General features: G+C 42.6%; 1 protein-coding gene across 1 annotated transcript in view; it reads right to left on the bottom strand.

Annotated features, from left to right (window-relative positions):
* The window catches only part of LOC130602977 (mannose-binding protein-like), a 109103-nt gene extending 100253 nt beyond the window's left edge, over positions 1-8850 (bottom strand). Inside the window, 1 exon segment of the mRNA XM_057416365.1 lies at positions 8786-8850. Within this exon segment, the coding sequence (XP_057272348.1) occupies positions 8786-8850 (65 nt within the window).
* Between the last annotated feature and the right edge of the window lie 11829 nt (positions 8851-20679).

Here is a 20679-nt window from a genome sequence, read left to right as displayed (position 1 = left end):
AGACCCTAAAGACCCTTTCTGATCAGCATTTTTTATTGAAAGTTCTGTATTTTTGTATTGGCATAAAAAGCACTGTTGGACTTCAAGCTGTTTTAAGGGAGTTTCAGCACAAGGCAGAGTCAAGGCTTATTACGAATTCTTATGAGAAGGGCTTTTGTGAGATAAGCAGTCGTTTGAATTTTTTGTCAGCTGGAACACATACCCTCTGGTTTCCATTGCTTTTCATTATACATATGTGGCTTTCTTTTGGTGCTACATATGATTCAAGTTTCCCAGAGTTTGCTTCCTAAGGTAATCAAGAATGTTAGCAGCCTAAGATACAGAGAAGACAGCTTGTGCATTCTCTCCATAACCCTCAAAACCAACCAAGAAACAAAAAAACCACCACCTTGTGTGGTACATATCTTAGTTTTTAAGACACCCTGAACTGCTCCTGCATTTGATAATTTAATGTAAAATGCTGACAACTTGCTTTAACTAGAATGTGCTGTTAATGTGACCAATTTGGTGGCCTTCTAAGATGGGGTTACAGAACTGATGGACAGGGGTAGAGCAGTTGACATCATCTACCTGGACTTGTGCAAAGAGCTCAACACTGTCACGCACAACATCCTTGTTGCTAAATTGGAGAGACATCAATTTGATAGAAGGCCCACTCGGTGGATAAAGAACTGGCTGGATGGCCGCACACAAAGTGTTGTGGTCAATGGCTCAATGTCCAGCTGGAGACCGGTAACAAGTGGTGTCGCTCAGGGATTGGTGTTGGGATAGGTCTTGTTCAACATCTTTGTCAGGTACATGGACAGTGGGATTGAGTGCGCCCTCATCAAGTTTGCCGATGACACTAAACTGTGTGGTTTGGTTGATACGCTGGAGGGAAGGAATGTCATCCAGAGGGACCTTGACACGCTTGTGAGGTGGGCTGATGCCAGCCTCATGAAGTTTAACCATGCCAAGTGCAAGGTCCTACACCTGGGTCGGAGCAATCCCAGGCACAGCTACAGGTTGGGCAGAGAAGAGATACAGAGCAGCCCTGTGGAGAAGGACCTGGGGGTGTTGGTCAATGAGAAACTTAACAAGAGCCAGCTTCAGTGTGCGCTTGCAGCCCAGAAAGCCAAACATATCCTGGTCTGCATCAAAAGGAGTGTGACCAGCAGGTCAAAGGAGGTGATCCTGCCCCTCTGCTCTCGTGAGACCTCACTTGGAGTTTTGTGTACAGTTCTGGTGTCCTCAACATAAAAAGGACATGGAACTGTTGGAACAAGTCCAGAGGAGGGCCACAAGGATGATCAGGGGACTGGAGCACCTCCTGTATGAAGATAGGCTGAGAAAGTTGGAGCTATTCAGCCTGGAGAAGAGAAGGCTGTGTGGAGACCTCATAGCAGCCTTCCAGTATCTGAAGGGGGCCTGTAAGGATGCTGAAGCAGGAGTCTTCACTAAGGACTGTAGTGATAGGACAAGGGGTAATGGGTTAAGGCTTAAACAGAGGACGTTTAGATTGGATATAAGGAGGAAGTTCTTTACTGTAAGGGTGGTGAGGCACTGGAACAGGTTGCCCAGGGAAGTTGTGAATGCTCCATCCCTGGTTGTGTTCAAGTCCAAGTCAGACAGAGCCTTGGGTGAGATGGTTTAGTGTGAGGTGTCCCTGCCCATGGCAGGAGGGTTGGAACTAGATGATAGTTAGGTCCTTTCCAACCCTAACTATTTTATGATTCCATGATTCTATGTTTTACCTGGCACATACCTGTGAATTACTGCAATGGCTGGCGAAACTATGAAACCTCTAGCCCAGGCTGGATGGGGCTTTGTGCAACCTGGTCTAGTGGAAGGTGTCCCTGCCCATGGCATGGGGTTAGAACTGGATGATCTTTAAGGTCTATTCCAACCAAACCATTCTGTGATTCTATGATTTTATAGTTGAAATCAGTGTCCTCAAGAGAAGACATTTCCTCATCAAATCCACAATAGTGTGCATGCGTGCAGGCACCTGTAGAAGAGACCACATATATAAGCGCTGCCTGAGGGTAGCAAACATATCCTGAGAGGATTAAATTTACTTCTAGCTGTTAAAGGCAAGTCCTGCGACTGCTTTGCTCTGTTTTACAGAACCAAAATATTTCATGCTCCATGTTAAGAGAAATGTTCTAGGAAGTAGTTCTAAACACCGACATTGAAAAATCTGTAGAAGTTGTCAGTTGATTATATAAATTCACTGTCATCCAAACTAAATACTGTTGCATAGTTATAGCCAAAGCTGGTGAAAAGCCAGTCAGTGACACAGCAACTTGTAACAAAAACAGTGAGAAAAAGGAGGCTAATCCACATGGGGCTGTAGAAGTAGAGTATGCAGAGACCATGCTATACACACGAATATATTCAGATACAGAAACCGTGAGCAAAATCACACATACTTGTGACCTTTTATTCAGAAAATTGGCTGTTTCTCTATCAGCTATAAGGAAACCTGAAGCGAAGAAAAGGACAGCAAGCTGAGTTTTGAAACAGGCAAAAGGAATGGCAACATAAATTAAAATCTGTATTATTGTTATTTACCCATCAAAGGGCCAATCCCTGAGGGTTCTTTTTAGTATTAGTGTAATTATTAAAATATGCATTGTTTTTTTCATATACAGCATGTTTTCTTTTGTAATTTTCTTCAAGAGAGTCACTTAGATAATTATAAGCAAGAACTTTAAAATCATAAGGGCTGTATTCCCACAATGTTAATGCAAGAGACAATATTTCCACAATGTTAATGCAAGAGACAATCTCCACTCTTCTGTCAAAATATGTAGCTGTTTACTTACAAACAGCTATTCTGTAATCAATTAATTGATCGCATTTTAATCTGTTGCATGATTGGCTTGCACTGGTTAATGAAGTTCCCCATGCCTCAGATCAACCAGTCACAGACCTCAAATTAGGAATCAGACCGACAAAACGTAATCCATCTGTATATTCAGCAAAGCTAGAAATGTTATTAATGTAATAGGCTGAATGTAAAATGTACAGAAATGACTGAATTATAGTCGTTCAGTTGAAGAAATTCCATTTATTCAAACAGAATAAAAAAAAGGTTTATAATCTTCACTGGCAAAATTTACATTTTCACCACTAAGCTGTTTGCAAAAAAATTGTATTTAACATTCCTAAAATTTTGAACATTTAACAGATAAAGGACTTTTCCTAATACTCATTCACATAAGAACAATCCAATTAAATTTTTACATAAAATCCAATTTGCTGCAACATGATTGACTTGAACTATGAAGTGCTTAAAAAGATGTGCAGCAGGATGGTAATTAAAAAATGGTCACAATCTTTACTGCAACATTTAGCATAATAAAACCAGGTCTGTTTTCCCCTCCACATCTATCCCAAGTATTAGCTGTCTTAATACAAACAGCACACTACAAATACCTCTGTCTCCAAGTGAGGTTCACCAGTATGCACCAGCTTCTTACCCTATAAATCCAGCAAGCACAGAATACATCATCAAATCGTGGTACACTGCAAGCCTAGTAATTGAATATATACTTGGAGATTTGCTTTGTTCTAATATATTCTGTTAACTTCAGTAATACTGTTAACTCCCATAATTTTAATATTTTCAGATATGCGTTGCTTTAAAGTTGTACATCCCAAATAAAAGTAACTGCAAGGCCATATCAGCTTAATTTAAAAGTGGGAGGTGGGAGACGTAGAAGCACGTTCCACAGAAAAACTAGAGACAGTGCCCAGAGCAAAACTAAAAGGTTCTAAGAAGGAATTACAAAAAAATCCTAAAATTTTATAATTGCAAATAATTTTCAAGCTGTGCATTGACACTTGAGTGAGACTTTTTTTGGTATTGTCGAGGTTTAAGCCCAGCCGGTAACTCAGAACCATGCAGCCGCTTGCTCACTCCCCAATTTTCTCCCCACCTTCTTCGTCCCCCCCTCCCAGAGGAGTTGGGAGGAGAATTGAAAGAATGCAACTCCCATGGCTTGAGATAAGATCAGTCCAGTAGCTAAGGTACAACACAAACCACTACTGCTACCACCAATGATAATAATAATAAGGGAAATAACAAGGGGAGAGAATACATGTAAGCGGCGAGGAGAAGCAGACAGGCCAACCCAATATGGGTGATAAGCAACTTCTACTTTATTTGTGACGCAGTTCACACATATATAGGAGTGGTATTCAGCCACTCCTTCTTGGCACAACAGTATTGGTTAGCCCCCACAGCTTCCTCCACATTCTCCTCCCAGGTCCGGTCTCCGGCCACCTGTGGGGGCCACCCCCTGCCTTGCTTGCACAGTCCTCCAGAACTCTATGGTCCTGCTCTTAGAGTCATTCTGCAACAAATACAGCTGCTCACCACCCTCCGACCAACACCCAGCCTGACCTGAGCAGCAATCTGGACCTTCCGGGTAACTGCCCCCAGTTTATATGCTGGGCATGACTTGCTGTGGTATGGAATAGCTCTTTGGCTAGTTTAGGTCAGGTGTCCTGTCTCTGCTTCCTCCCAGCTTCCCCTCCTCCCTGGCAGAGCATGAGACTCAGAAAGCCCTTGATAAGAGTAAACATGACTTAGCAACAACTGAAAACATCAGTGCTATCGGTGCTGTTTCCAGGCTGAAAGTCAAAAACGCAGCACTGCACCAGCTACTAAGAAGGAGAAAAAATGACTGCTGTTGCTGAACCCAGAACAGGTATACTCTCTGATCAGAAAATTGTTTAAGAAGGCTGATCATCCACCTTTTTTCTAGGCAAAAGAAAAAAAATCTCAGAAAGAGTGGGGGTCAGGGGACAGACACACAAAACAAACTGGGATGTCACAGCACCGGCAAATGCTCTGCTAACACAAATAATACGAAAGTTAATTTGTTCTCAATAAAGAGAGCAATAGCTTCCAAAACTTAACCTTTTTTTATAGTATCCTATATATTTAGGCAACAAGAAGGAAGAGCAAACCAGACAGGCATGGAAGGATATTTGAGCATCTAGATAAAAGGACTAGGTTGAAAGGAGATTTAGTAGCGAATTCCAGAAAAAGGCCTACAAATATGAATAGAAACAAACCAATCAGGAAAAATTGTAAAAGGGCCTGTGCACTTACCTTCCCATCCATGGGAAGGCAGGTAGTACTGGAATGGTATCTTGTGTAGGCAGTCATTTCAAAATGTGTTATGTAAGACAGCTCTTTCCATCTCTTCCACCCATATTTGTCAGAGGTGATGATGCACACTAAATAGCTGAATCATTTAGCAGTTCACAGTAACAGCACTGACCTGGCAGTAATGTCATGCAAGTAAATGCAAAGTCACCAAATTACTTCCCTGTCCGGTGAAGAAGGGAAGAAAAATAAAATGTAGACTTGGACAGGCTTAAAAAGTTGTCAAATGAGGATGAATGGATTAGACAATAATAGAATATGTTCCCTGATCCATTACATCACACCAATCCACAGACAATTATTTAAAGTTAAAATATTCAAATATGAGTTGGAAGCCATGGCAATATCTTGATTTCAGTATCAGCTACTGATTACATTTCAGGAATATTGCACTATTTAGGAAGACAGCAAGTTCTAATAATTAAAACAGACAACACATCAATTCTTCTTACCCTAAGAAGTCCCAAATGCAACGAATTTTATGATGGAAGGGGGGAATCTGAATGCATGCCTTGAAGGAATGTTCCAGCACAGAACAGAGTATTTCTTTCAGAATCACATTAGCTAAAGGGGAATTGAAGACAGAGCATTTTAACTTAACTATGAATTAGTGAATAGAATTTAGTATACTTTAAAATACCATTAGAGATGCAGAAACAAAACCATCCTAGCTTTATGCAGTTTTGTATTTTTTCTGTATTTTTGATCTCCCTAGTATAGAAGACAGACATATGTATGCATACAGACCTGTATATTTTCCTTTCTGCTAATACCAGCTCAATAGTGGAACAAAAAGCCAAACTGGATTCACATTTCCTTCAGTATCAACAGCAGGTGTAAAGCTTCTGAAAAACAAATTATTGTTCAAAGTTTTAGCTCTTCAACAGAGCTGCCCTTAGTGTGTACCTTGCTGTTCTTACAGCCTCCTATTCTCCTGACAGTAAACTGCCACAGCACTGATAAGCATGTAATTTGAAGCAATTACTGTTCTATCAAGTAGACTTTTTATTGAAGCATTTTGAACAGCTGAACAGGTAAATAATGATCACCAATGCCACTCTAGTTCACCTTATTCAAGGTCTATTTATGCAGACCTGACAGTCATATATTTATTTTTAATGACCATTAGGATGTATAATAAAAGGCTGTGAGGACAACTGCACTAACTGACTTCCTGGGTATTCAGAAGGATTCCCCTCTTTCCAAAGCACGTCTTTTCTACCACAGTGATTGCACTTAATGGAAACAAGAAACTTCCATCTTTCATCAGGTCATAAGAGAAAAGCCTTCTCTAAGAAGTAATTATGGCAAACTATTAAAATCCAATTCTCCTTTCAACAGTAAGGTGGGGTTATTTTGTTTTGAATTTTTTTTTTTTCAAATGCCATGGGATCCACAACACTTTTCAATAGTGTGAAAAATTGAAGTCATCAGACCTTTTCCCATCTTTTCTCTGCAGTAAGTCTCAAAACATCTGACGTGTCTTACATAGAGAGGAGCCTAAAACCCTGAAATATTTTTCTGTCCACAGTTAAACTTTATGGCAGTTCTACTGGATCCTTACATGTAAATACATTCATTTCTGCATTTAATGGAGGAAATAATCATTGAAAATATATTTTTTCCCCACTTGGATTAAAAGGATACAGAAACACTGCATTTGTCCTACAAACTAATTTGCCTATACTTAATAACCTCTATGCACAGACTGCAGAAACATATAGTATGGAGACTTCCTTGGCATGCATTCACCATGGTTGCCTTATTTGAGAGTGATGAAGACCAAGGTGAGTGACTCAGGTTCCTGCAGAGAAGCACCAGTAAAATCTTTATAATGCTCCATGTTGATGAACAGCAATCAGTTTAATACTACAGATTTTGCAGAAAGAAATTCACAAATATCTGAAAGATTTTTTTTCTTACTCCTGTAGATAGTCATGCTTTATTCCTTCAAATTGAATGGTGCAGTGCTCGGAGAAAAAAATTAAAACCTACAACAAAATAATAATAATAATAATAATAAAAGAATAATCTTAAAAACTTTTGTGTACCAGAAATGTCAACAAGTTCTTAGGCCTACTGTCATAGTCCCTTTTCAATTTTAATAATAGAATTGTATTATCTTTGGGGTACAATTTCAACTTTTCAAATAGGGCCTCCCAGGGTCTTCAAACATAACAAAACAGCCTAGCAGAAGTAGTTTGATGTATGGTATACACTGTATAGTATTTTAAAACACTGCTTTCTTAAAAATACGTTTGCTTCTTGTTAACAATATTCCAGTTTTAGCGAACTATCAGACTTCACCCTTTTGCACTGTAACTGCTCAGAAAAAGTCATAAAACGAAAATCTGGTACATATAGTCTACTATTTGTAAGTGAAGGTACGTTATTACATTACTAGAAATATAAGAGAATTATGATTAAATTAGGACATTCTTCAGGGTGGGAATACCATATCACAGGGGAGATAATGTTTTACATCATAATATATCAGGATCTATTCTGCCATTTTTTATTAAAATTTATAAGCTTTTTATTAACTCCTATTTATCTCATAGCTCCAAGAGTTATTGCTGGGGCATCACTGTAGAAAATTTATTAAAGATGTAAGACTGAATATTATAAATTTGATTTTGATTTCTGAAGCATAATTAACTCATTCCCCTCTCTTTCCAGATGACTGTACAGAAAGAGTTTATATCGATGAAAAAAAGAGAATCTTCCTTTATATCAACATACACAGGAGTTCTATATCAGCATGTTTCAGTCAGTAACACATTCCTCTCTCAAAGTTTTTTCAGAAAGTTTCTTTAAAAAATTTCAGTATTCTTAAAGGGGGATGATCATCCACATGACTTTTTCCTTACAAAATCAAAAAGGAAAGTTAAACCACTAGTATTCCATGTCTGACTTCGCTTATTCCAGTTCTTTTCTGCTTCCTAAGTGATCATAGTCCTGGTCTACTGATGAGAAAGGGGCTTACTGCATAATTATTTGCTTTTGCCTACATCCTTGGGCTCAATTTCTCTAGTATCACATTAGTGTGGGCTAAGATTTGCATTGCAGAGGGGATAATGCAATGAACATAAAGAAAACTGGACGGTTAATGACTACTCCTTAATACACAGGCTATTCTTTACATTAATGTAACTCTTAGCAGCAAAGACTGATATTTCACTTAGTAAAAGTGTGCCAAGACAAGTGATGTTATATTGTTGATCACATTTGCGGGGATCTGGCAACATCCACCTTGCCATTTTATTCCCATAAAACTGAATCTCCTGTGCAGGTCCTTTGACCTTACTTCATTTTATGGCAAAACCAGCCTTCAGCAGGATTTGGATTATTTTCCTTCCTTTCTCAAAAACTTCTTCTGCTGTATCACCCTACACAATAATGTCACCAATGTATTTCAGGTGTTCTGGAGCTTGCCCCTGTTCTGGTGCAGTATGGATTAGGCCATGGCAGGTAATAGGGCTGTGTTTCCACCCCTGCACCGTACACTGGGGCAGTCAGTTCCAAGTGTACTGGACACCCCTCCAAGTAAAAGAGAACTGTGGCCTGCACTCTGCTGCCAAAGGGATTGAGAAAAATGCATTGGCAATATCAGTTGTGGCATACCTCTTCATTGCCTTTGTCTCCAGTTCATATTGGAGTTCTAGCATCTCTGCTGCGGCAGCACTCATGGTGGTGTGACTTCATTCAGGCCACGATAGTCTACTGTTTGTCTTCACTCTCCATTAGACTTTTGCAACGGCCATATGGGGCTATTACAGGATGAGCAGTTCCTGCTGAGCACTCCTTGGCTCTTCGGTCTACAAATCAGCTTATGGATGGGAATTGGAGTTTTGGTTGGTGCAATATTGCGTCAGTACTCTGTTGTGGTCACGACAGGCTCTTGTTCTTTGACCTTCAGCAGCCCCACAAAGGAAGGATACTCTGAGAGACCCAGCAAGGTGGACAGATGCTTACTTCCCTCCATCTCCAAGGCAGCTACACCAAATGCCCATCAGTACACTTTTGGTCTTTAAAGTACCCTATCCTGAGATAGTCTATGTCAAGGATGCATGGAGCATCTGGACCAGGCACAATGGGGTGCTTTTGCAACTCCTTTCAAGTCAGACCGATTTCAGCCTCCAGTACAGTTAACACTTGGGATCCTTCTGTCACTCCAGACATACTAATGGGTTCCACACCTTGATAGTTTGATGGCATCAGGGTACACTGTACACTGGTATCTACTAGAGCCTTATAGTACTGTGGGAATGATGTGCCAGGCCATCTAATCCACACAGTCCAGGGACACTGGGACTGTAAAAGGCATGCCAAGAGGACTGCGGCATTGCACCAACAGTGGTTTTTCTACATTTTTCCATTTGGTCACATGTGGAGCAGGAAACCTCAGCCTCCACTCCAAGATCACATTCAGATAGGTTTAAGTTTAGGGTTAGGGCTAGAGTCAGGGTTAAGGTTAGGGTTCCTCTTCAAAGAGCCACAAAGCCTACAGGTCCAGAAATACTGGGGCTGAAAAAGGCATACCAAGATGAGTATGCCACTGCACCAACATTGAAATTTACACCACATTTTCATGTGGGACACCCATGGCGCTGGAGACAAGAGCATCAGTTCCACACACCATTCAGGATGGGGTTAGGGTTCTGAGAGCCAAATATCTTACAGGTCCAGAGACAGCTGGGCTGCAAAAGGCATACCAAGATGTGTACAGCACTGCACCAACACTGGTCCTTAAACATCTTTCTCATGAGGAACACCCATGCTGCTGGAGATGTGAGCTTCAGTATAATGGTGTTATAAATGTAAAGGCTACAGTTAGGGTTAGTGCTAAGCGAGCCACAAAACCTACAGGTCCATACACACTGGGACTGCAAAAGGCATAACAAGACAGGTACGGCACTGCACCAACATTTGTCATTGCACACCTTTCTCATCTGGAACACCGACTGCACTTTAAACCACAGTCCCAGTATTAGGGTGTCATAGGTGTTAGGGTTACAGTTACAGCTGGGGTTCAGGGAGCCAAAAAGCCTACAGATCCAGAGACACTGGGGCTGCAAAACCCATGCCAAGATGAGCAGGGCACTGTACAAAACTTGCTCCTTACACACCTTTCTCCTCTGGAACACCGACTGTACTGGAAACAGCAACCTCAATATTCTGGCGTCACAGAGGTTAGGGTTAGGATTAGGATCACGGTTTAAAGAACCACAAGCCTACAGGGCTAGAGGCATTGGGCATGGAAAAGGCATACCAAGACGAGTAAGGCACTGTACCAACATTGGACCTTACAACCCTTTTTCATGTGGGACATCCATTGTGCTGGAGACATAAGCGTCATTTCACGTGCCATTCAGGATATGATTAGGGTTTAGAGAGCCACAAAGTCTGCAGGTCCAGAGACACTGGAGTTGTGTAAAAATGCCAAGATGAGTACAGCACTACACCATCATTAGTCCTTAAACATATCTCTCACAATGAACTTGCATGGTGGTGGAAATGTGAGGCTCAGTATTATGGTTTCAAACAGCATAGGGTTAGGGTTAGGGTTGAGGAAGCAACAAAGCCTGCAGGTCCACAGATACTGAGGATGCAAAAGGCATGCCAAGTACGGCACTGCACAAACATTGGAGCTTACACCACTTTTCCATGTGGGACAACCATGGTACTGGAGATATCAGCCATATGTCCACGTGCTATTCAGGATAGGGTTAGGGTTCAGAAAGCCACAAAGCCTAAAGGTCCAGAGCTATCGGCACTGCAAAAAAGATACCAAGATGAGTACGGCACTGCACCATCCTTGGTCCTTAAACATATCTCTCATGAGGAACTCCCATGGCGGTGGAAAAGTGAGACTCAGTAATATAGCTTCAAAATGTTTAGGGTTAGGGTTCAAAGAGCCACAAAGCCTACAGATCCAGAGATACTGGGGCCGCAAAAGGCATGCCAAGATGAGTACAGCACCGCACTGTCATTGGTGCTTATACATATTTCTCATGAGGAGCTCCACTGGTGGTGGAGACATGAACATCAGTATTATGATTTCAAAAAGTTTAGGTTTAGGTTTAGGGTTCAAAGAGCCACAAAGCCTACAGGTCCACAGACAAGGGGGCTGCAAAAGGCATGCCAATATGAGTACAACACTGACCAACTTTGCTCCTTAGAAATCTTTCTCATGAGGAACACCCATAGCTTTGGAGACGTAAGCCTCAGAATTATGGTCTCATGAAGTTTAGGGTTTATGGTTATGGATAAGGTTAGAGTTCAAAGAGCCACAAATCCTACAGGTCCAGAGACACTGGGTTGCAAAAGGCATACCAAGACAGCAGTGCACCAGCATTGGTCCTTGCACACCTTTCTTATACGGAACACTGACTGTACTGTAAACCAATCACAGTATTATAGAGTGAAAGCGGTTAGGGTTACAGTAAGGGTTAGGGTTCATGAAGCAACAAAGCCTACAGCTCCAGAGACTTTGGGGCTGCAAAAGGCATGCCAAGATGAGTATGGCACTGCACCAACATTGGACCTTACCCCCTTATTTCATGTGGGACACCCATGGTGCTGGGGTCATAAGAAATATTATCACATGCCATTCTGGATAGCATTAAGGTTCAAAGAGCCACAAAGCCTACAGGAGCAGAGTCACTGGAGCTGCAAAAGACATACTAAGACGAGTACAGCACTGCACAAACCTTGTTCCAGACACACCTTTCTCATCTGGAACATTGACTGTACCGAAGACAAAAGACTCAATTTTATGTTGTCATAAGTGTTAGGGTTGGGGTTAGGGTTCAAAAAGCCACAAAGCCTACAGGTCCAGAGATATTGCAGCTGCAAAAAGCATTCCAAGATGAGCATGACACTGCAACAACATTGGTCCTTGCAGACCTTTCTCATGTGGAACACCGAATATACTGCAGACCACAGCCTCAGTATTATGGTGTCACAGAGGTTAGGGTTAGGATTAGGATTATGGTTTAAAGATCCACAAAGCCAACAAGTCCAGAGACATCGGGGCTGCAAGATGCATGCTAAGACAAGTACAGCACAGCATCAACACTGGGTCTTACAACCCCTCTTTTTGTGGGACAGCCATGGTGTTGGAGATGCGAGCATCAGTTTCACATGCCATTCAGGGTAGGATAAGGGTTCAAAGAGCCACAAAGCCTACAGGTTCAGAGACACTGGGGTTGCAAAAGTCATACCAAGACGAATACAACACTTCGCCAGCATTAGTTCTTGCACATCCTTTCTCATGATGAACTCGCATGGTGGTGGAGACGTGAACCTCAGTATTATGGTTTCAAAAAGTTTAGGGTTAGAGTTAGGGTTCAAAGAGCCACAAAGCCTATAGGTCCAGATACTCTGGGGCTGCAAAAGGCATACCAAGACAAGTACACCACTGCTCCAACACTGGTCCTTGCAGACCTTTCTCATCTGGGTCTCTGACTGTAGTGGAGGACAGAGCCTCAGTATTATGGTGTCATAGAGGTTAACGTTACAGTTAGGATTAGTGTTCAAGGAGACACAAAGCCTACAGGTCTAGAGCCATTGGGGCTGGAAAAGTCATGCCAAGTACGAAACTGCACCAACACTGGTCCTTACAAATCTTTCTCATGAGGAACATCTATGGTGCTGGAGATGTGATCCTCAGTATTATGGTTTCAAAGTGTTTAGGGTTAGGATTAGGGTTAGGTTTCAAAGAGCCACACAGCCTACAGGTCCAGAGACACTGGGGCTGCAAAAGGCACACCAAGGTGATTACGTCACTGCACAAAACTTGTTCCTTACAAACCTTTCTTATCTGTAGAACCAGCTGTACCTGAGACCACAGCCTCGCTAGTACAGTTTCATAGAAGTTAGGGTTAATCTTAGAGGTAGCGTTAAGGGAGCCACAAAGCCTACAGGTCCACAGACATTGGAGCTGCGAAACAGATGCCAAGTTGAGTGTGGCACTGCACAAACCTTTTGTTTCACACCTTTCTCATCTGGAACACCATCTCTACTGCAGTGCACAGCGTCAGTATTGGAGTGCCATAGAGTTTACGGTTATGGTTAGAATTAGTGTACAGGGAGCCACAAAGACTAGAGGTTTAGAGAACTTTGGGCCGCAAAATGCATGCCAAGAGTACAGCACTGCACAAACCTTGGTCCTTACACACCATTGTCATCTGAAACACCGACTATATGGGAGACTAAAACCTCAGTATTGTAGTGTCATAAAAGTTAGGGTTAGCGTTATGATTAGGGTTCAAAGAGCCACAAAGCCTACTGGTCCATAGACATTTGGGCTGCAAAAGGCAAGATGAGTACAGCAATGCAAAAAACATTGGACCTTACAACCCCTTTTCATGTGGGACACATTTGTTTCTGAAGACGTAAGAAATATTATCACATTCCATTCTGTATAGGCTTAGGGTTCAAAGAGCCACAAAGCCTAGAGATCCAGATACATTGGATCTGCAGAAAGTATACCATGATGAGTAAGGTAATGCACCAACATAGGGCATTACAACCCTTTTTTGTGTGGTACACCCACAGTGTTCTAGTCCAGAGTATCAGTTCCACATGCCATTCAGGATAGGGTTATGGTTCAGAGAGCAACAAAGGCATACCAAGATGAGTACAGCACAACACTGGTCCTTGCACACATTTCTCATGAGGAACTCCTATGCTGGTGAAGACGTGAGCCCCTCATTATTATGGTTTCAAAAATTTTGGGTTAGAGTTAGGCTTAGGGCTCAGAGAGCAACAAAACATACAGGTCCAGAGACACTGGGGATGCAAAAGACATTCCCAGATGAGTACGACACTGCAATGACATTGGTCCTTACAAATCTGTCTCATGAGGAGCACCCATGGAGGTTCAGAATTATGGTTTCAAAAAGTATAGGATTAGGGTCAGGGTTCAAAGAGCAACTAAGCCTACATTTCCAGAGATATTGCAGCTGCAAAATTCAAGCCAAGAAGAGTATAAGAGTACAGCACTGCACAGACTTTAATCCCTGCGCACCTTTCTCATGAGGAAAACCTACAGGTACTCCAAACCACAGTTTCATTACTATGGAGAGAGAGGTTAGGGTTACGGTTAGCATGAGGATTAAAAGGGCCACAAAGCCTGCAGGTCCAGAAACATTGTGGAAGCAAAGGGCATATACCAAGAACAATACGACACTGCACCAACATTAGACTTTACAAAACTTTCTAATGAAGAACACCCATGGTGCTGGAGACATAAGCCTCAGTATTATGGTTTCAGAAAGTATAGGGTTAGGGTTCAAAAAGCCACAAACCCTACAGTTCTAGAGCCATTGGGACTGCAAAAATCATACCACGATGAGTACAGCACTGCACCAACATTGTTCATTACACAACTTTCTCATCTGGATCACCGACTGTACAGGAAAATACAGACTCTGTACTACAGTCTCACAGAGGTTAGGGTTAAGGTTAGAGTTAGTGTAGAGGGAGCCACAATGCCTGCAGGTCCAGAAACATTGTGGCGCAAAATGTATACCAAGACCAGCGGGACGCTGCACCAACACTGGACTTCACAAATCTATCTAAGGAACACCCATGTTGCTAGAGACATAAGACTCAGTATTATGGTTTCAAAATGTTTAGGTTTACAGTTAGGGTTCAAAGAACCACGAATCCTACAGGTCCAGAGACACTGCGACTGCAAAAGGCGTACCAAGACGAGTATGGCACTGTACAAACATTGGTCCTTACACATTTTACTCATCAAGAAAATCCATGATGCTGGAGATCTGAGCCTCAGTATAATGGTTTCAAACAGTTTAGAGTTAGTTTTAGGGTTTGCAGTCAAAGAGGCACAAAGCCTACATTTCCAGAGACACTGTGGTTGCAAAAGTCATACCAAGACCAGTACAACAGTGCACCAACATTGGACCTCACAGATCTATCTAATGAGGAACACCCATGGAGCTGAAGAGGTGAGCCTCAGTATTATGATTTCAAAACGTCTAGGGTTACAGTTAGGGTTCAAAGAGCCACAAATCCTACCGTTCCAGAGACACTAGGATTTACAAAAGCATTCCAAGATGAATACGATACTGCACCAACGTTGGTCCTTATACATTGAACTGATCAAGAACACCCATGGTGCTGGAGATGTGAGCCTCATTATTATGGTTTCAGAAAGCTTAGGGTTAGGCTTAGGGTTCAAAGAGCCACAAATCTTATAGGTCCAGAGGCCCTGGGGCTGCAAAAAGCATTCCAAGGCAAGTATGGTACTGCACCAACGCTGGTTCTTGCACATTATACTTATCAAGAACACCCATGGTGCTGCAGACGTGAGCCTCAGAATTATGGTTTCAAAAAGTATAGGGTTAGGGTTCAAAGAGCAACTAAGCCTACATTTCCAGAGATATTGCAGCTGCAAAATTCAAGCCAAGAAGAGTACAAGAGTACAGCACTGCACAGACTTTAATCCCTGCGCACCTTTCTCATGAGGAAAACCTACAGGTACTCCAAACCACAGTCTCATAACTATGGAGAGATAGAGGTTAGGGTTATGGTTAGTACGAGGATTAAAAGGGCCACAAAGCCTACAGGTCCAGAAACACTGAAGGCAAAGGGCATACCAAGAACAATACGACGCTGCACCAACATTGGACCTTACAAAACTTTCTAATAACACCCATGGTGCTGGAGACGTGAGCCTCAGTATTATGGTTTCAAAAGGTATAGGGTTAGGGTTCAAAGAGCCACAAACCCTACAGGTCCAGAGCCATTGGGGTTGCAAAAGGCATACTAAGTCAAGTATGGCACTGAACAAGCACTGGTCCTCATAAATCTTTCTAATGAGGAACACCCATGGTGCTGGAGTCATGAGCCTCAGTATTATGTTTTAAAAAAGTTTAGACTTAGGGTTAGGGTTCAAAGAGCCACAAATCCTACAGGTTCAGAGACACTGGGTCTGTAAAAAGCATACTAAGATGCTCAGAGCAGAGCACCAACATTGATCCTTACACATTTTACTCATGAAGAAATCCTATGGTGCTGGGGACTTGAGCCTCAGTAAAACGGTTTCAAACAGTTTAGGGTTAGGTTTAAAGAGCCACAAAGCCTACAGGTCCCGAGACATTGCAGCTGCAAAAGTCATACCAAGCTGAGTATGGCACTGCACAAATATTAGTCCTTGCACACCTTTCTCATCTGGAACACCGACTACTGGAGACAACAGCCTCAGTACTGCAGTATCATAGAAGTTACGGATAAGGTTAGTGCAGAGGGAGCCACAATACCTAACAAGTCTAGAGCCATTGTGGTTGCAAAATGCATATCAAGACCAGTACAACACTGCACCAACACTGAACCTTACAAATCTATCTAATGAGAAACACCCATGGTGCTACAGATGTGAGCTTTAGTATTGTGATTTCAAAAAGTTTAGGGTTAGCGTTAAGGTTCAAAGAGCCACAAAGCCTACATTTCCAGAGACACTGCTGCTGTGAAAGTCCTACGAAGGCAAGTATGGCACTGCACAAACCCTGTTCCTTTCAAACCTTTCTCATCTGGAACACAGTCTGTACTGGAGACCACAGCCTCAGTATCACAGTGTCATAGAGGGTACGGTCATGGGTAGAATTAATTTACAGGGAAACACAAGGGCTACAGGTCTAGAGCCATTTTGGCTGCTAAAGGCTTACCAAGACAAGAACGACACTGCACCAATACTGGTCCTTACAAACCTTTCTAATGAAGAACACCCATAGTGCTGCAGACGTAAGCCTCAGTATTATGGTTACAAAGACTTTAGGGTTAGGGTTAAGATTAGGGTTCAAAGAGCCACAAAGCCTAGAGGTCCAGAGACACTGGGGTTGTATAAGGCATAAGAAGTCGAGTACAGCACTGCAAAACTTAGGTCCTTGCACATCTTTCTATTCTTAAAAAACCTCCAGTATTGTGATCCACACTCTCAGTATTTTGGAGGGATGGAATTTAGGGTTACAGTTAGGGTTAGGCTTCAAAGAGCCACAAAATCTACAGGTCCAGAGACAAAAGGCACAACAAGAGGAGTATGGCACTGCACAAAGTTTGTCCTTTACTCACATTTCTGATCTGGAATACCGACTGTACTGGCGGCTAGAGCTTCAATATTACAGTGTCATAGAGGTTAAGATTAACTTTAGAGTTAGTGTTGAGGGAGCCACAAAGTCTACAGGTCTGGAGCTAGTGGGGCTGCAAAAGGCACACCAAGAGCTGTATGACACTGCATCAGAATTGGTCCTTACACATTTTACTCATGAAGAACACCCATTTTGCTGGAGACGTGAACCTTAGTATTATGGTTTCAAAGCATTTAGGGTTAGGGTTCAAAGAGCCACGAAGCCTACAGGTCCAGAGACATTTCAGCTGCAAAAGTCATACCAAGATAAATATGGCACTGCACAAATCTTGCACCTTACACACATTTCTCATCTGGAACTCCAACTGTACTGGAGCCAATCGCTTCAGTTCTACAGTATCATAGAGGTTAAGGCTAAGGTTAGAGTTAGTGTAGAGGGAGCCACAAGATCTAGAGCCATTGTCGTTGCAAAAGTCATACCAAGACAAATACGACACTGCACCAACATTGGTCCTTACCAAACTTTCTAATGAGGAACATCAATGGTGCTGGAGACGTGATCCTCAGTATTTCAAAAATGTTTAGGGTTAGGGTTAGGTTAGGATTCAAAGAGCCACAAAGCCTGCAGGTCCAGAAACACTGGGGCTGCAAAATGCATAGCAAGACAAGAATGGCACTGCACAAACATTGTTCTTTACACACCTTTTTCATCAGGAACACTGTGCTGCAGTTCACAGTGTCAGTATTACAGTGCCATCGAGGCTACAGTTACAGTTGGAAATAGTGCACAGGGAGACACAAAGCCTACAGGTCTAAAGCTGTTTTGGCTGTAAGAGGCATAGCAAAACTAGCATGATATGGGGAGTGAAGGAAATAGGATTTGCATGAGAAACACTGGGAACAAGCTCTGAGGCCTTGATACTTGACAAGCCTTGGGGTGATAATTTGGAATGTTGCAAGACAAGAAAGGTAAAGGAGCAAGCCTTTGGGGGTTAAGCCAAGGTGTTGTAACAAGGAATCTCAGTTGGAGGCGAGAGGATGTGAGGGTCATGAGAAGATCTGAAGTAACAAGGTGAAACCGTCGTCATGTGAAGGACGTGTGCTCAGCATTGTGATTAGACTATTTACCTGGGGATTTTTACAGGGGCCAATGAGATTGAACATGGAATGCTTGTGCAGGTTAGGAAAGTACCCAACAAAGGGATAAAAAGGGCTTGATTGTAATAAAGTTGACTTTGACTCTCCTCATCAACTTGAGTCCATGTCGTGAGACACCAATAACGAAGCCCACTGTGTGGGGCACTAGTCGTCGATCCGGTGGCATGGCTCAGCTGAACTACATGCTGAAAGGAAGCAAGGGTGTACACTGAAAGGATGCAAATTCAAACAGCATGGGTTGCCTCTCGCAGGATGGGGGTAAGTGGCTGAGAACTATGGGGACTGCTTTAACAAAAGAGCAAAGACATGTTTTAGAAGTCTTTGCTATTATTCTGAAGAAGTATGGGAAAAAAGTTGATGAGGAAGAATTGAAGAGTACCCTTCTCTGGTTATTAAAAGCTTATCCATCTATTAATACTACTAATATTTATACCCTGGAGATTTGGGATAAAACTGGCATTAATCTGTGGGACTGTGCTACAAAAAATGGTAAAGTCGTCACCACTTTCTTGAGCCCTCGGCAAGTTATTTCTGAAACTGCAAAAAGTTCATGTCGGCTCACAAACACAGGGAGCAGAAGTGGCAAATTTGGCTCCCTTACCACCACACTCTTTGTCGGACTCTGCCATGAGATCAAAAAATCAGTCTGCTGCTGCTGCTCCTGTGATTCTGCCACCTGATAATTCTGATGATGACCTGTATCGTCCTTTTTACCAGGGGCCTATGGATCCGGAAAAGGAGCCTATTTTATATCCCCCAGATCCTCATAAAGGCAACTATAAAGGGAGAAGTGGGACGAGCAGGGGATGCAGATGCATTGTGTGCTTTCTGGTGGTGTACGTGCCAGATCAAGACCCGCAGTGGGAAGGTCTCTTGTATGATCTTATCAAAGATATCACATAAACCGTGACGGATCACAGACTCGGGGCCCATGTACAACTTATTTGATACTGTCTGTCTCTGATATTCATGTACCAGAATTTGGCCAAATACAAATATGGCCATGTTTCTATCGGCCCTTGGAGACCTATCTAGATATGGCTAGCCACTTCTTCCTACGTAGGCTGCCCCCCTGCATTGAAATGAGTGTGCTTTTTGGTCAGTATAAAAGCCCGAGACTCATGCGGTGTGGGGAGGCAGAATCTCATACCACCCAAGTCAATGTTGCCTCCACGAGGATACCTGCTAAGATTGAGCCTGCCAACTCGCAATGCAATGATGCTTCTCGGAGCTGCTTTCCTGTTCGTCTTCACAGGACCCTTGCGCCATGTACTGTACATGGGGTCATGTAGTGGGGGCAATGATTGTCTGGATTTTGTGTTTCAGATATTGTAGTTGTGTGAACTGTTCATGTGGGATCCCTTGTGTGTGTGTGTGTGTGTGTGTGTGTGTGTGTGTGTGTTATGTGTGTGTGTGATGAGGGCAGACGGTGTTCTGTGTATTTTTTGTTGTTGGGTTTGTGCAAAAGTTTTTAATGGGGGGTGTAAAAAGGCAGTGAGGCCCCTTTAGTTGTTTGATGACCGTGTTCAAAAGAAGCTGCCCTCCAATTTGGCTCCTAGTGCTCCACCGGTGGAACGGCCAGGATGCACAGTGGAGCTGTGGACTGAATTAAAACAAAAATAAAAATGCCCTTTCGATCTATTGAAGTATTGGGGGCAGTCTGTAGAGACACCACAAACAAAGCCTGGACATGTGACCATCACTATTACGGTTTGAAAGTGTTTAGGGTTAGGGTCCAAAGAGCCACAAAGACTACAGGTCCAGAGAGGCGGGGGCTGCAAAAGCCATACCAAGTGAGTACGGCACTGCACAAACCTTGTGTTTACAAGCCTTTCTCATCTGAAACACCACCTGGACTGGAGACCACAGTGTCAGTACTACAATGTCAAAGAGGGTACGGTTATGGTCAGAATTAGCGTACAGGGAGCCTCAAAGCCTACAGATGCAGAGACATTAGGGCTGGAACAAACATATCAAGAAGAGTGAGACACTGCACCAAAACTGGTCCTCAAAATCTTTCTAATGAGGAACAGCCCTAGCGCTGCATACATGAGACTCATTCTGGTTTCAAAAAGTTTCAGGTTAGGGTTCAAAGAGCCACAATGCCTACAGGTCCAGAGACATTGTGGCTGCAAAAAGCATACAAGGACAAGTTTGGCACTGCACAAACATTGGTTCTTACACACCTTTCTTGTGTGCAAAACCTGTGGGCACCATAAACCAGTCTCAGTATTATGAAGTGAAA

The sequence above is a fragment of the Pezoporus wallicus genome, unplaced genomic scaffold, assembly GCF_028554395.1.
Source record: "Pezoporus wallicus isolate ANWC-B61680 ecotype Strahan unplaced genomic scaffold, APGP_CSIRO_Pwel_v1 contig_2012, whole genome shotgun sequence".
Lineage (NCBI taxonomy): Eukaryota > Metazoa > Chordata > Aves > Psittaciformes > Psittacidae > Pezoporus > Pezoporus wallicus.
Note: the sequence above shows the minus strand (reverse complement) of the source record. Positions and strands in the feature narration are given on the sequence as shown.